Source organism: Oncorhynchus gorbuscha, linkage group LG09, assembly GCF_021184085.1.
Source record: "Oncorhynchus gorbuscha isolate QuinsamMale2020 ecotype Even-year linkage group LG09, OgorEven_v1.0, whole genome shotgun sequence".
In the NCBI taxonomy this organism is placed as follows: domain Eukaryota; kingdom Metazoa; phylum Chordata; class Actinopteri; order Salmoniformes; family Salmonidae; genus Oncorhynchus; species Oncorhynchus gorbuscha.
This window is the reverse complement of record NC_060181.1, coordinates 88,823,879-88,841,646: the sequence shown is the minus strand read 5'-3', so window position 1 is coordinate 88,841,646 and position 17,768 is coordinate 88,823,879. Positions and strand designations below refer to the sequence as shown.

General features: G+C 40.5%; 1 protein-coding gene across 1 annotated transcript in view; it reads right to left on the bottom strand.

Moving 5' to 3' along the window:
• The window catches only part of LOC124044241 (anion exchange protein 3-like), a 104,366-nt gene that overhangs the window by 51,191 nt on the left and 35,407 nt on the right, over positions 1 to 17,768 (bottom strand). The window contains 3 exon segments of the mRNA XM_046363848.1: positions 1,497 to 1,696; positions 2,259 to 2,512; positions 7,483 to 7,651. Of these exon segments, the coding sequence (XP_046219804.1) occupies positions 1,497 to 1,696; positions 2,259 to 2,512; positions 7,483 to 7,651 (623 nt within the window).

Here is a 17,768-nt window from a genome sequence, read left to right as displayed (position 1 = left end):
GTCTTAGGTCTCTCTTTATGTAGTGTTGTGTTGTCTCTCTTGTCATGATGTGTGTTTTGTCCTATATTTATATTTGATTTATTTTTAATCCCAGCCACCGTCCCCGCAGGAGGCCTTTTGCCAGGCATTCATTGTAAATAAGAATTTGTTATTTACTGACTTGCCTACTTCAATAAAGGTTAAATAAAATAAATAAATACAAATCATGAAGGACCATCAGCCATAAATCAGTTCAGAATTTGATTTTTTTTGTCCCAGTGTTAGAACTCCAGAATCTACTAAATCATTCTTTAAAATTAACATGGTATCAAACGTCAACCCAGTCTATACGAACAAACATCTTGACTGGCACACACAAACACTGTATGAATCACCTTGGAGGGGTCAGATTGTTGTGTGTAGTGTGGTCCATCATGCAACAGAGGGCACCAGAACACAGCACAGCACTGCAACACTGGCTTCCTCACCCAGTGAATCATTGGCTGCTTTAACTCAGGCAACAACATCCTAACATTACATGACAATGTGACTACGTTCCTTTTTTGCTGCTGCAATAATAATAAATCAGTGAGATTAACCGCCCTGCAGAGAGGGAAACAAGTACCTGGGTTGTATTCATTAGGCTACAAGAGGAAGAAAACAGAATGAAACAGGGAGGGACTACCTGGAGTTGTCCAATAAGAAATGTACAATTTCTGTTTCCGTTGCAAGATATTTTTCTATGTTGAGCCTTAATGAATATGACCCTCGACTCCACACAGTCTCTGATGTCCCAGGATGAATGCATATATTATTCAAACCATTACCAAATAATTCATAGCTCTGTGTTGATGAGTCAGATAGGATCTTTATGAGTAAACCTATCTAGGACACGAGACATGATGGTGACAGGCACAAAGTTTCCTTTTAAGCCATATAAATGTTTTGATTGTTTTTAGATGTTCACTTAAAAACAGATAAATCTACCAGAAGAATCGGGAGAAATGAGCACTGAATTTTTGAAGTTTTTAAATGAAGAGCATTGTAGAAAGAGCTGGGCTCCTTGTTTGATGAGCCCTTTAAATATCTTCAAATATTGAGTACCGACCTCTGTCATACAAAATAAATATTGAGTACCGACCTCTGTCATACAAAATAAATATTGAGTACCGACCTCTGTCATACAAAATAAATATTGAGTACCGACCTCTGTCATACAAAATAAATATTGTAGGCACTGTACTATTTTTAGTGCACTCTAGTTCTGTGTTTTCTTAGTTCACAATTCATGAAACATATCATCCTTCTAGTTACATCCCAGTATCACCTTGTGTCTTACGGCAAGCTTTGCTAACAAAATAAGTGATGGTTGCTGGTTGCTGCATATTGAAGTGATCCATAAAATTGGCTAATTTGAAAAAACATTGTTTCACCACACAGCCAAGTTCCTGTGCCTCATCTCCTGCTAGCTACCGTGAAATTGCTTTATGCATCCAAACATCTGATTCTGGGCACACCTGTTGGTGGGCTCTTCATCACCCTCCTCATCCTCTGGTTGCTCCCGAATGTCCTGTTGCGCTTCTTCCAACTCCCCCTCCACCACCTCTGCCGTGGCCAGTGTGGCTTTCTCCGGCGGCGGATGTTGTTGTTCGCTCTCCATGTGGAAGGAAGTTAGTGGGACGGTCGGCTCCAAATTCTCCTCACTCCCCAGGCTAAACTAAGAGGAGAGGGAGTTGGTTACATTGGTCTTAGCATCTCTCCCATAGAGTGGCGCATAATTGGCCCAGCGTTGTGCGGGATAGGGTTTGGCCGGGCTAGCCGTCATTGTACTTGCTCTTAACTGACTTGCCTACTTAAATGAAGGTTAAATAAAAAATAGATGTACAGTGTTTTCAACGATGTGCAAATAGTTGTAGTACGAATAGTATGGGAAGATAAGCAAACTCTCTCTCTGTCTCCATGGCACCTGTTAGTACTAGTTTAACAGATCTTCAACTTTCTTGGGTCAGCTACTGCCTGCTCTGTTTCAAAGGTCTCAAATTACACAGGAGACCAGAATTCTCTGCCTCCTTCACACAAAACATGTCATGTGTGAGACATTTCTCTCTGGAGTGTCTTTGAAATGAATACACTGAATGAATATATAACAAATTAATAAACTAAACTTCTACTTGCAACATTCCAAACATTGTATTGGATTCTATAAACAATAAATGATCAATAACAAACAGAGGTATTCTGATAAGCTGTCATGATCACACATTTCTCTGTTATGTTACCTGCTGTTGGTCGTCGAGCTGCTCGGTGGGAGTGGCTGCCAGGTCCCTCCCCTCTGTCTCAGACTCCTCCTCCTCGTCTACCTCATGGATGGTGGGTGTGACCTCCGAGGGCGCCATGGAGGTCTTTTTGTTCTTGCGCTTCTTCTTGCGCCGGCGTTTGCGGTCCATGCTGAGCACCCGCTTGCGTAGGCGCTGGGGTGGGGGTAGATGGGTGGACAGCGGGTGGTGGGTGTGGTGAAAGGTGTGCCGGTGATCTGTGAAAGGAATGGTAGGCGTTTAAGTTAAAATACCGTCCTCGCCTGCCAGCATAATGAATGCAAGACTTGTCATAAGCAGTTACAACCCTTCTATAACGTTTTTGAACTATCTGACAGTAAAATAAAACTCATACAGATCCTGACAAAATCATAGACATTGAAAGCAATTGAATTGTTTATGAACAGACAGAAATGCCCCTGATATTACAAAGGCTCATATGCTTATAACAAGTTATGAAGAATTATACTGGCAGGCTTAAATTAAAGGCCCAGTGTCAGCACACGTGATTTCCCTGTATTTTATATACAATGAACAAAAATATCAATGCAACATGTAAAGTGTTTTATGAGCTGAAATAAAAGATCCCAAGATTTTACATACTCACAAAAACCAGATTTCTCTAACATTTTGAGCACAAATTTGTTGACATCCCTGTTAGTGAGCATTTCTCCTTTGCCAAGATAATCCATCCACCTGACAGGTGTGTCAAAAATGCCTCAAACGTCATTTTAACCCTCTAGCATTCGGAATTTTGGATGAAAAGCATGTCCAAATTAACCGGCCTACTACTCGGGGCCAGAACATATGATATGCATATAACTGGTAGATTTGGATACTCTAACGTTTCCAAAACTGTTCAAATCGTGTCTGTGAGTATAACAGAACTGATTTGGCAGGCAAAAACCTGAGGAAAATCCATTCAGGAAGTATTTGTTTGTTTGTTGTAGTTTTCTATTAAATGCCATTACAGTATCCATTGACTTAGGACTCAATTTGCAGTTCCTTTGCCTTCAAGTGATCAAGTGATTTTACATAGCCACATCGTTTCAACAGAAATACTCATCATAAATGTAGATGATAATACAAGTTATACACATGGAATTATAGATATACCTCTCCTTAATGCAACCGCTGTGTCAGATTTCAAAAAAGGTTTACGGAAAAAGCAACCCATGCAATAATCTGAAACGGCGCTCAGAACAGTAGCCAAATTAGCCTCCATGTTGGAGTCAACAGAAACCAGAAAATACATGATAAATGTTTCCTTACCTTTGATGAACTTCATCAGAATGCAGTCCTAGAAATCCAAGGTCCACAATAAATGCTTGATTTCTTCGAAAATGTCCGTTATTTATGTCCAATTAGCCAATTTGGTCACAAAGTGCATCCACTATAACGTGAGGAAATGTCCAAAAGTTCCGTAACAGTCAGTAGAAACATGTCGAACGATGTACTCAATCTTTAGAATGTTGTTTACATATATCTTGAATAACGTTCCAACCGGAGAATTAGAATTACTTCAGATGAGCGGTGGAACGCAAGTCCTTCCCCTGTGAACGCGCCTGGTGAAAGCATGGTCCACTCATGGCTGTGGTGACTATTTCCGGTGTCAATCGACCCCCCTTCACAGAGTCATCAGACAAAGTTCTATTGACTGGTGACATCTAGTGGAAGGCGTAGGAAGTGAAATCTCATCCATATCTCGCTGTTATTTCAATGAGACCTTGGTTGAAAATCTGCCACCTCCAGAAAAAAACAGGAAGTGGAATTTCTCAGGTTTTTCCCTGCTATATGAGTTCTGTTATACTCACAGACATAATTCAAACAGTTTTAGAAACTTCAGAATGTGTTCTATCCAATACTACTAATAATATGCAAATATTAGCAACTATGACTGAGGAGCAGGCCGTTTGATATGGGCACCTTTCATCCAAGCTACTCAATACTGCCCCTGCAGCCATAAGAAGATAAACATCGTTTGACATGTTTCTATGAACTTTACGGATACAATTAGGATTTTTTTGTCTGCCTGTTTTGACTGCGTTTGAGCCTGTGGATTACTGAAGAAAACGCGCAAACAAAACAGAGGTTTTTGGATATAAAGAGACTTTATCGAACAAAAGGAACATTTATTGAGTAAATGAATGTTTCTGATTGCCACCATATGAAGATCAAAGGTAAGGGATTAATTCTCTCTCTATTTCTGAGTTTTGTAACGCTTCTACTTGGCTGGTTACTGTTTGTAATAATTTGTCAACTGGGCTATGTTCTGGGCAGATCATGTGTATGGCGTCGTGTTGGCGAGCGGCTTGTTGATGTCAACGATGTGAACAGAGTGCCCCATGGTGGCGGTCAGGTTATGTTATAGGCAGACATAAGCTAAGGACAATGAACACAATTGTATTTTATCAATGGCAATTTGAATGCACATAGATACCATGACGAGATCCTGAGGCCCGTTGTCATGACATTCATCTGCCGCCATCACCTCATGTTTCAGCATGATAACTCACGGCCCCATGTCGCAACAGCCTGATCAACTCTATGCGAAGGAGATGTGTCGCACTGCATGAGGCAAATGGTGGTCACACCAGGTACTGACTGGTCTTCTTATCCACACCCCTGTAACGTGTAAGCTGGGATTCAGGAAGCAAGTACAGGGAGTGTATTTAAGAAATAAATTAACATAGGCCAAAACATGAAACATGAGTAGCATACAGACATGGAACACAAAACAGAGTCAATAAGGCCTTTGGAAAGAGCCAAAGGGAGTGGCAGTTATAGGGAAGGTAATCAGGAATGTACAGGTGAGTCTGATGAAGCGTGGTGCGCCTAACGATGGTGACAGGTGTGCGTTAAAGTAAGCAGACTGGCGACCTCGAGCGCCGGAAAGGGAATATGTGACAGCCCCTACCTTTTTTTAAGGGATCTATGACCAACAGATGCATATCTGTATTCCCAGTCATGTGAAATCCATAGATTAGGGCTGTTGGATTCCAGTTTGAAATATACTAACTCATGTTACCATACTAGAACTTATTGATTACTTTACATGTCCAAGGAATGTATGTGTTGGAGTCAGTGGAGTGTGGATAATAACGAGGTCTATGGAAAGTTACTGAGTGAGAAAGGGGGAGGTAGAATGTTTACATTCTGTTAAAAAATGTTACCGTTAAATGTCATGGCTCCTATGGAGGTCTGGTTTCAGTCACTGATAAGGTAGGACAGTCCTGGATTTGGGAGGAGCAAGGAATTCGACCGAGGTCAGGTCAGATGAAGTGAGAAGGAACAGTCCTATCCCACACACATACTTCCACACCCATGAGGTTCTAGCAGGAGGCAGGGCCATGACTACACCAGGACCTAGTTAATTTATTTAAATTGACTGATTTCCTTATATGAACTGTAACTCAGTAAAATCTTTGAAATTGTTGCATGTTGTGTTTATAATTTTTGCTCAGTGTATATTTCCACACTATGAGGTTGGATTAATATTATGAAATTGTGAAAATTATGATAATGCCCTTTTAGTGTAACAGCTGTTCGAAAAGACCAGCTGAAATTTCAGCCTGTTTTGGTGGGATGGAGTTTTGTTCTCAGAAGGCAGTACATTAGTTAATAAACCAATAAGAAAGAGAATTCCAAACCTCTCTGGCGATAACAGTTAGTTTCCTGTTTCCCCCTTCCCACTCAGAACACCACCAGACAGTCCTAGTAAAATTCTTGCTTGAGAAATTGCTCTTTGTTAAGAAGCTATGTCTTTCTTTTTGACCATTTTAATTGAAAACAATCAAAGATACTTAAACGCTACCCAGAAATGGTTTGATATGGAGATAAAAACTTCCTTTAAGTGATACCAAAATGTAATTTAAACCAAAACACATTCCTGTTGGCAAAAAATTGATATTCCAAAAACTATGGAGAACACCCCCAAAAAACTGGGTAGGCAGTAGTGTTGCACGAAACTTTGGTACTTTGTCGATAAAAAAAAAATCAGAAAACGGTACTAGAATTTTTGTTATGTTCAAATGTTGTCTCACGTGATCAAGAGGATTAAGTCTGTCTCAGAGCGCAATCCATTTAACCCGTGAAGAGCAAATAGCTCCACTACCTCATTCATCGCTAGAGCAGTCTGGGCTGCATTAGCTCTCCGGGCTGCATTAGCTCTCCACTCATTCTGCACAGAAGTTTATCACACTTAAATAATGCAACACAGCATGTGGAACCTGTTAATTACTGTTCTCAAAACAATGTTCCTACAGGCTAGAACACTTTACAATGCAGGAAGATACCGGTAACTTCTAGCTTTATAGGCAAACTTTCCTTGCTAGCTAACAGCTGAATTTCCTACAGCTGAAGTCACTTTTCATGTCCCTCGCCTATCATCTGGTTTCCACTAGATTCCACAGCCACAAAATCAGATTCCACAGCAACCTTCTGCCTATAAAATTAAGTCATTACTTTCTTAGAGACAGCGCACACATTTATAAAAGAAGCGATTGCTTCTTCTATGCAAATGTTGTTTATCACTTCAATAAAATAATATGTTCGAATAGCAGTTGGCGATAAAATAAGTCCTACATTAAAGGGAACATTTGTCATCTGTAGCCCCATGCTATCAGCTAAAACATGCTGAATAACTCAATGCATACACACTCATACTGAATAATATGCCTGCACAAACTCCTATTGAATAATATGCATTAACCTGTATTGTGAATAGACCTAGTCTACATCTTGATTTACTCAGTTTATCAATAGAGATTTACCATTCAAATAAACGATTACCATTATGTTATGTAGTTAGATGGGTGAAAACCAAATCAAATTGATTGGATGATTGTACAGTTGATCAAATTAATGCATACATGGCTGTCTCAACTACAAACAAGTACATCAAATGTTCAGATTAAATTATATTGAACTCACAAGATGCCCAACAATTGAACAGAGTAGGAGCCGAGGTTATCTGTCTGGAGAAAGTGGCATTCTTTCACTAATTAAGCTTTTTTTTGTGGTATCGTTTAGGTATGGAGTATCGTAATGGTCTCGAGTATTGTGATAGTATACCTGGTATCGGTACTGAAAATTCTAGTATCTTGACAACACTAGTAAGCAGACATTCATGGAATGTTTACTTTGTGTTCTACAAAAGCAGAAAAGATAAAGAAGACTAAAGACTTACACTCAAAATCCTTCTCATTGTAGTTGCGGCCCATTTTTTCTCCCCCACTGATCGCGGAGTCAGTGTTCCCGAACCTCTCCACTGATAATGCATTCTCCCAGTCCTCGTCCTCCTCCTGCTCCTCTGTGGAAAAGTCCTTATCCTCCTCCTCCTCTTCTTTCACACTAATCTGTACAGAGAGAGAGAGAGAGAGTTATTTCCACAGGGCAGGGGGTGAGACAAGGATGCAGCTTAAGCACCACCCTCTTCAACATATATATCAATGAATTGTCGAGGGCACTAGAACTGTCTGCAGCACCCGGCCTCACACTACTATAATCTGAAGTCAAATGTCTACTGATGATCTGGTGCTTCTGTCCCCAACCAGGGAGGGCCTACAGCAGCGCCTATATCTTCTGCACAGATTCAGTCACACCTGGGCCCTGACAATAAATCTCAGTAAATAATGGTGTTCAAAAAAGGACCAGTTGCCAGGACCACGAAAACAAATTCCATCTTGACGCCGTTGCCCTAGAGCACACAAACTATACATACCTCAGCCTAAACATCAGCACCACAGGTAAATTCCACAAAGCTGTGGAAGTTATGACATCAAAAGGAAAATAAAATTTGACATACCAATTAGGATCTGGCTAAAAATACTTGAATCAGTTATAGAACCCATTGCACTTTATGGTTGTGAGGTCTGGGGTCCACTCATCAACCAAGAGTTCACAAAATGGGACAAACACCAAATTGAGATTCTGCATGTAGAATTCGGCAAAAATATCCTCTTTGTGGAATGTAAAACACCAAATATTTCATGCAGAGCAGAATTAGGCCGATACCTGCTATTTATCAAAATCCAGAAAAGAGCCATTAACTTTCACAACCTCCTAAAAGTAAACGATTCCCAAACCTTCCATAACAAAGCCATCACCTACAGATATATTAACCTGAAGAAGAGTCCCCTAAGCAACCTGGTCCTGGGGCTCTGCTCACAAACAGACCCCACAGAGTCCCAGGACAGAAACACAATTAGCCCCAACCAAATCACGAGAAAATAAAAAGATAATTACTTGACACATAGGAAAGAATTAACAAAAAAACAGAGCAAACTAGAATGCAGTTTGGCCCTAAACAGAGAGTACACAGTGACAGAATACTTGACCACTGTGACTGACTCAAACTTAAGGAAAGCTTTGACTATGTACAGACTCAGTGAGCATAGCCTTGCTATTGAAAAGGCCACTGTGGCAATGTAAACATATGTTGCCAATAAAGCCCCTTATATTGAAATTGAGAGAAAGAGAGCGAGAGAGAGAGAGTCAGAGAGAGATATGTACAATTACCAAGCCCTGCAATGCCAAGAGCTGAGCAAAGAAAAGAGTCCCCTCATCCAGCTGGTCCTGGGGTGAGTTCACAAACCTGTTCTACTAACACACTGAAGCCTCAGGACCAGAACATCCAATCAATCAGGATAAACCAAATTACAACACAGTCAAAACTATATCGCCAATTGTGAAAAACAAGCACAAACAAAGCAAAATGCAGTGCTATCTGGCGCTAAATCGACAGTACACTGTGGCTAAATATTTGACAATGATTACTGATCAAAACATTGACAAAGTACAAGCTCAGTGAGCACAGCTTTGCCATTGAGAAGGGTAGACACAGGAAAACCTGGCCCCCTGTAGAGGAAAGGCTGTGCAACCACAGCGCAACAGCAGAACCTGAGACGGAGCTGCATTTCCTGACAAAATGTCAAAAATATAAAACAAATTTGAAACCCTTATTCAAGGTTTCAAAGACCTCTCTGATGTGAGTAGGCTACCTGTCCTGTTGGGGGAGGACGCAGAGAGCTGTGGGTTGGCAGTGCACTACATTGCTGCCTGCCATAAGATGAGGGACAGTGTCTGACAGAACAATCAACCTGCACATGTCCTCTACTGTATACTTATTGTTATTGTTGAATGTATGGTTATTTTATCACTTGGTTATTACATTTACATTTACATTTAAGTCATTTAGCAGACGCTCTTATCCATGCCACTAAAGCAAATTGGTGCATTCAATTATGACATCCAGTGGGACAGTCACTTAACAATAGTGCATCTAAAACTTAGGGGGGTGGGGTGAGAGGGATTACTTAACCTATCCTAGGTATTCCTTAAAGAGGTGGGGTTTCAGGTGTCTCCGGAAGGTGGTGATTGTTACTGTTGTACCGTTGACAATTTTGATTATCATTTTTATATTGTAAATATCCAAAACAAGCTTGGGCAATATGTACATTGTTACGTCATGCCAATAAAGCAAATTGAATTGAAGTTAATTGAATTGAGAGAGCGCACAAGACAGAGAGAGAGAGAGATGAGAGCGAGAGAGACAGAGAGCAGCAGCAAGATCACAGCAGCAAGCAAGATCAGCAAGATCAGAGCAGCAAGATGTGTGACCTGTTGCCACGAGAAAAGGGTAACCAGTGAAGAACACACACCATTGTAAATACAACCCATATTTATGCTTATTTATTTTATTTTGTGTCCTTTACCATTTGTACATTGTTAAAACACTGTATATATGTATATAATATGACATTTGTAATGTCTTTATTGGTTTGAAACTTCTGTATGTGTAAAGTTTACTGTTAATTTTTATTGTTTATTTCACTTTATATTATCTACCTTACTTGCTTTGGCAATGTTAACACATGTTTCCCATGCCAATAAAGCCCTTGAATTGAGAGAGAGAGAGAGAGAGAGAGAGAGAGAGAGAGAGAGAGAGAGAGAGAGAGAGAGAGAGAGAGCGAGAGCAAGAGAGAAATCGAGACAGAGAGCAAGAGAGAAATCAAGACAGAGAGCAAGAGAGAAATCAAGACAGAGAGCAAGAGAGAAAGCAAGACAGAGCAAGAGAGAGAGAGAGAGAGCAAGACAGAGAGCAAGAGAGAGCGAGCAAGAGAGCAAGACAGAGAGCAAGAGTGAGCAAGCAAGAGAGAGAGAGAGAGAGAGAGAGAGCAAGACAGAGCGAGCGAGACAGAGAGCGAGAGCAAGAGAGAAAGCAAGACAGATAGCAAGAGAGAGAGAGAGCAAGAGAGAGAGAGCAAGACAGAGAGCAAGAGAGAGAGAGAGAGAGCGAGAGAGAGAGCGCAAGACAGACAGAGAGAGAGAGTAAGAGAGAAAGCAAGACAGAGAGAGAGAGAGCGCAAGACAGAGACAGAGAGAGCGAGCGAGACAGAGAGAGAGAGAGCAAGAGAGAAAGCAAGACAGCGAGAGAGAGAGAGCAAGAGAGAGAGAGCAGAGAGAGAGAGAGAGAGAGAGAGAGAGAGAGAGAGAGAGCAAGAGACAGAGAGAGAGAGCAAGAGAGAAAGCAAGAGAGAGAGAGAGAGAGAGACAGAGAGAGAGAGCAAGAGAGAGCAAGACAGAGAGAGAGAGCAAGAGAGAGAGAGAGAGAGCAAGAGAGAGAGAGAGAGCGAGAGCAGAGAGAGAGAGAGAGACAGAGAGAGAGAGAGAGAGAGCAAGACAGAGAGAGAGAGACAGAGCAAGACAGAGAGAGAGAGACAGAGCAAGACAGACAGAGAGAGCAAGACAGAGAGAGAGAGAGAGAGAGAGAGAGAGAGAGAGAGAGCAAGACAGAGAGAGAGAGAGAGAGAGCAAGAGAGAGAGTGGGAACTGTGTAATTACATGTTGTCAATGTCACAGATTCAGCTCTTACAAGCTCTTCATAGTCAAGATACTTATATCAAGTTGCTAGGTATCTAATTATTCCAATGTATTACAATATTTACCAAAATAAACTAACTTTCAGCGTGTCAGCAAGTTGTCACAGTGCAGACCATTCACCGGGGTTCACCGGGGTTCACAGTGCAGACCATTCGAAACGGGAAGGGTCAGTTACAGTTACAATTGTATTTTTATTTCACCTTTCTTTAACCAGGCAGGCCAGTTGAGAACAAGTTGTCATTTACAACTGTGACCTGGCCAAGAAAGCAAAGCAGTGTGACACAGACAACACTGAGTCACACATGAAATAAACAAACGTACCGTCGATAACACAAGTTGCATCAGTTTGGGAAACCTTGTGCTAGTTAGTACTATGTATACACAAGGGGACCTATCATTACGGCAACCAACTCAGGGTCGATGTAGCAAAGTGCTGAGAGAGGAAGTGAGGCTAACGCACTGCTGGGCCCTCTACTAAACACACTTCTGTCCTTCCTTCATCTGAGAGACAGTCCCAATGCCGGGCTGCGTTTACACAGGCAGCCCAAATCGGATATTTTGCCCAATTATCGGCAAACAAGCTGATCTGATTGGTCGAAAGACCAATTAGTGGAAAACAATAGCAGAATTGGGCAGCCTGTCTAAACACGGCTGTAGTTATACAACAAATTGCAAGGCTCCCGAGTGGCGCAGCGTTTTAAGGCACTGCATCTCAGTGCTAGAGTTGTCACTACAGACCCTGGTTCGATTCCAGGCTGTATCACAACTGGCTGTAATTGGGAGTTCTGTAGGGCTGCGCTCACAGACGCCATAATGAGACAAATACAGATCATCTACCAAAGTACATAATCACAGTGGGTTTCTAGAGCTGAGGCGGCCTAACCCTTTAGATCTCGTTGGCCTCCAGAGGCTTTGATCTGGACTTTGAAGTCAAGGGGTCTGTTGTGAGGGTCACAGACTAGAAGTGGGTGGTGTTTGCTAAGGTGATGAAGGACCAACCAACAGGGGGCTACTCATTTAGCAGATGCTCTTATGCAGAGTGACTTACAGTATAGAGTAGGGATGCACAATATATCGGTGAACATATCGGGAATCGGACGATATTAGCTAAAAATGCCAACATCGGTATCAGCCCGATGTCTAGTTTAGCTGACGTCTATATATATAACGTATTGACGCCTTGTAAAATGTTGCGCTACACGTGCAACACAGCATTCTTAACCTAGCCCACAATGTCTGCTGTGTGGATCGAGCAGTCAACAAGTCCAGCAGTCATTTGAAAGAGTAAGAACCTTTCAGAGAGACAACTCAAAGGCGAAATCCATTAACGGCATGATAATGGTATTCATTGCCCTTGACAATCAACCGTTCTCTGTCGTGGGTGATGTTGGCTTTCGCGACTGGTCGAGCACCGGTACACACTAACGTTACCAAGGGTGCTATTGTTCAGATATTGCCCTACGAGAGTTACACAGGAATAGCGTCACTGCTATAAGCTTCACGACATACTATGGAACGCCTTTGGGTCTTTGCATGTCAAAAAAAATACATGTCAAATAACACTATTTGACGCGTTAAAAAACACATGTCAAATAACACACAGTTCTATTACAGTATGTTGGGTGTTCTGAATTTGCCTGTGCAAGCCAAGCGCCACCACTACCATCAGTAGCACTCTCAACGCTGTACAAAAAGTCTGCAAACAAGCAGACACCAGCCACAAACAATGTGTTTATAATACCGCGTTGGTAATAAAGCATTATTTGTTTGACTACAACTTCTGGTGTAGTTAGCTAGCTCAATACAACCAGCCATAAAACAATTACCAGTAGAAACTGCAGTCATTTTCACAATTCTTAGAAGTTATTTAGGAATCATTGTAAGTATTAGCTAGGTAGCTACTTGTTGTTCGCCTATTGAAATTGAACTTCAGTACAAGAAAATAAATAGCTAGCCAGCTACTTAACCCTCGGTCGAGCGTATGTGTGAAACTAGCCACAATAAGGATTAGGCACAATAGTGGAATTTGCGGTTTGCCTTCAAAATAAAAGTACCTCTTTGAAAGTGATGCAGAAGGTTACAATTGGTGGAATCATGCCATATTTAGACTAGATCATGTTAAACAAGGTTGGAATGTGAAGCAATGACTGTGAAGAGTTTACGCAAATATTCGCATTGTAGCACTTATCGCAGGACTGTGACTGTGTGAAATCACCTTCCCAGTCAACCTATTGTGTGTATTGACATTCATATTGCACTGTACAGCTTTACCTAAGGATTGGGGATCAATGAAATGGGGTAACAGTCTACCCAATATATTTTTTTCCAAACGTCCTCCTCAGATTTATCAGACTCCAAAACATCCACGCAATATTGTTTTTCCTCTGGAATAGTGTTCAATACACATAGGTTGACAATAAATGTGGCTCAATCCACAGTTGTTTCAGAGTCCTGCAAAAAGAGCTACGATGTTAATGTTGTCTGTGTGTCACTGAGTAGACTGATACCCCATGTCGTTGATTCACAATCCATAGGTAAGGCTGTACAGTGAAATAAGTACGCCCCCAATGCAATTCTAAAGTATAATACATCCAGTGTGGTTTCAACAGATATTTGTCAAATTAACTAAATTCCAACCTCGTTTAGCATGATGTATTCAGCTAAGGCATAATTCTACTATTTGTATTCATTTGCATCACTGTCAATGACATACTTTTATTTTGAAGGCAAACAGCAAAGTCCACTACTGTGGCTAATCTTTATTAAATAAACTTTCCATTTGACATGTCAAATAACAAACAGTTATATTAAATCAAATCAAATTGTATTGGTCACATACACATGGTAAGCAGATGTTAACGCGAGTGTAGCGAAATGCTTGTGCTTCTAGTTCCAACAATGTGGTAATATCTAACAAGTAATCCAACAATTCCCCAACAACGACCTAATACACACACATCTAAAGGGGTGAATGAGAATATGTACATGTAAGTATATGGATGAGTGATGGCCAAGCAGCATAGACAAGGTGCTGTAGATGGTATAAAATACAGTATATGCACATGATATGAGTAATGTAAGATATGTAAACATTATTAAAGTGGCACTATTTAAAGTGACACTGTTTAAAGTGACTAGTGATCCATTTATTACAGTATCCAGTGGTTGGGTCTCAATACAGTATATACAGTGGCTTGCGAAATGATTCATCCCCTTGGCATTTTTGCCTTACAACCTGGAATTAAAATTGATTTTGGGGGGGTTTGTGTAATTTGATTTACACAACATGCTGAGAGGAATTACGATGTGGGGAACAGAACTCCTCGCAATCAAGGCGGCCCTCGAGGAGAGGTGCCACTGGTTGGAGGGCGCACAACATCCCTTTCTCATCCTAACAGATCATCTTAATCTGGAATATAGAGGTGACAAGAGGTTAAACTCCAGACAAGCCCGCTGGGTTCTCTTCTTCACACGCTTCCATTTTCATGTTACTTACATCCCTGGAAAGAACTCAGACCCTACACCCATTCTTGCTTCCTCTTGCATTATGGGACAGGCACAGTGGGAGGTTCACTCTGCCATACAAGAAGCCCTAACCGCAGAACTGGCTCCTCCTGAGACACCATCTGGTAAGAGGTTCTGCATTTATTTTCATAGTCAACATTGTGTTCTGTTTCTTTATGTTCTTCAATGTAGCCCGGTCTTTCACTTTTGTTCATTGATTTCACCTGTGTTAGTTACTAACCTGGTCTCATTAGCTCCTTATTTAGTTCAGTTCATTCTGTTTCACCTTTGTGAGGTATTGTTCATTTTGACTCTACCAAGCCTTTTTCTAGCTCGTTTGTGAGAACCTTCAGTCCTAGTTTTGATTCACTTGCCTACCTGCATTCTGCGAAGGCAAAATAAACACCTGCCTTGCTCTGCATGTGAATCTACACCTTTTTCGCCCTGAGTATTCTTTACTCAGGGAGAAAGGATACGCAACAGCGTATCCTAAGCAACCACCGAGGGAAGGCCAGTAGCACAGTTTCATGCCAAGACATGTGAGGTGAACAATAACATTTGTGACCACTCACTGAAGAATGGCACCAAAGGAGATGAATCAGAAGGGAATGATTTACTTCAGACGCCCGACAAGGCCCTCATCCCCGTCATTCGCAGAAAGAAGAGACGGGGGTATCAAGGACATAGTTCTGGGTGCCTTGTAAGTAGGGTTGCAAAGTGTAATTCTCCAGAAATTTTCCATGGGAAGTTAAGCCCTGGAATTTTGTGAATTTTGCTTGAATTCATCAACAAAATGTTTGCTTATAACAGTGAACCTTTGTTGTGGGATACACATGAGGCAATTCTAGGTCTTGTGGCATATTTTGGTTAAACTATCTCCAATTCAATGAAATTGCAACCCTCTGCATGCACAGTACATTCTTCCATCACATGTACAGCTGATTCTCAAGATCTTGCACACTAATGAGATGCTATTGAGCCCACACTATTACACTGTCTGAGCCAAGGACCACATGCTTTCTGGTACGTCTTTATTACAATACTGGGTGAGGTGAATATATTTCATATGACATACATTATTTTATGTTAACTAGTAAATAGTAGCCTACAGCAAACTGTGTTTTAAATCATTTCTAACTTGTTAACCTCTCTAGGGTAGGGGGCAGCATTCAGAATTTTGGATGAAAAGCATGCCCAAATTAAACGGCCCAGAAGATATGATATGCATATAACTGGTAGATTTGGATAGAGAACACTCTAAAGTTTCCAAAACTGTTAAAAAATAGTGTCTGTGAAAAGAACTGATTTAGCAGGTGAAAACCCGAAAAAATCCATCAGGAAGTAGTTTTTTTTTTTTTTTTTTTAGTTTTCTATTCAATGCCATTACAGTATCCATTGACTTAGGACTCCATTTGCAGTTCCTATGCCTTCCACTAGATGTCAACAGTCTTTAGAAATCGTTTCAGGCTTGTATTCTTATAAATGAGGGAGTAAGACCAGTCTGAACGAGTGGACCCTAACGGGACGCTGAGTTTTTTCAGGTGCATGTGCATTTCTTGTTTACCTTTTATATTGACAACGTTATTGTCCGGTTGAAATATTAGAGATCATTTAGGCTAAAACACAACCTGAGGATTGAATATAAACATCGTTTGACATGTTTCTATGAACTTTACGGATACAATTTAGATTTTTTTTATCTGATTGTTTTGACTGAGTTCGACCCTGTGGATTACTGAAGAAAACACGCTAACAAAACTGAGGTTTTTGGATATAAAAGAGACTTCATCGAGCAAAATGATATTTTTTTTGAGTAAATGAATGTCTTCTGATTGCCACTATATGAAGATCATCAAAGGTAAGGGATTAATTTTATCTCTATTTCTGAGATTTGTAATGCTTCTGCTTGGCTGAGTACTGTTTGTAATAATTTGTCAACTGGACTATATTCTGGGCTAGGTATGTTCTGGGATAGGTATGCTTTCGCCGAAAAGCATTTTATAAATATGACACTGGTTGGTTTAACGAGAAGTTCATCTTTAAAACCTATGTAAAATATGTTTTGTTTTCTGAATTTTTTATAATCAGCATTTCTGTAATTGAAACTAAACGAATTAAACTTTCGTTATTGACTAAACAAATACTTATTTTCTCCCATAATTTGCAAATAAATTCATTAAAAATCCTACAATGTGATTTTCTGGATTTTTTCTCCTCATTTTGTCTGTCATAGTTGAAGTGTACCTATGATGAAAATTACAGGCCTCTCATCTTTGTAAGTGGGAAAACTGGCACAATTGGTGGCTGACTAAATATAATTTTTGCCCCACTGTATTAGTGTCACACCTTGACCTGAGTATTCTTTGTTTTCTTTATATATTTTGGTTAGGTCAGGGTGTGACATGGGTGAAGTGTTTTTTTTTACTGTCTAGGGTTTTTTGTAGGTTTATGGTGCCCCCACACATTGACTCTGTACCGCCTGCATATAGCCTCGCTATTGTTATTCTACTGCTGCTATTTAACTATTTGTTACTTTTATTTTCAGTTTTTTACTTAACACAATTTTCTTAACTTCTTAAAGCATTATTGGTTAAGGGCTTGAAAAGCAAACATTTCACCTGTTGTATTTGGCGCATGTGACAAAAACAATTGATTTGAAGTGTGTGTGTCTGTGTGTCAGTCAGGGTTTGGTTATTTTTAATCATGAAAGTGACACTCTGGATGTGGTCTTTCTTCTTTGAGTTACCCTGACACACAGAACAGGACTGGATGCCATCCCTCAAATCTGTACTGATGTCTTTACGCTACAGGCTAATGTCCAAAAAACTACTGGCGATGCTTCACTCCACAAGGTCTGGGGTCCAGGATTTTTTTTTTTTAAGTTATTCTTTTCGCTTGAACAATTTGGACTATTGTGTGTAAGTTTATTACATGAAATCCAAATAAAAATGTATTTAAAATGTTGCAATGCAACAAAATAAGAAAAAAACAGCAAGAGGGGTGAATACTTTTGTAAGGCACTGTATCAATACACAACATATTCCGGGCCTTCCTTTCACACCGATGCATTTCCTAATGAAGCTGGTG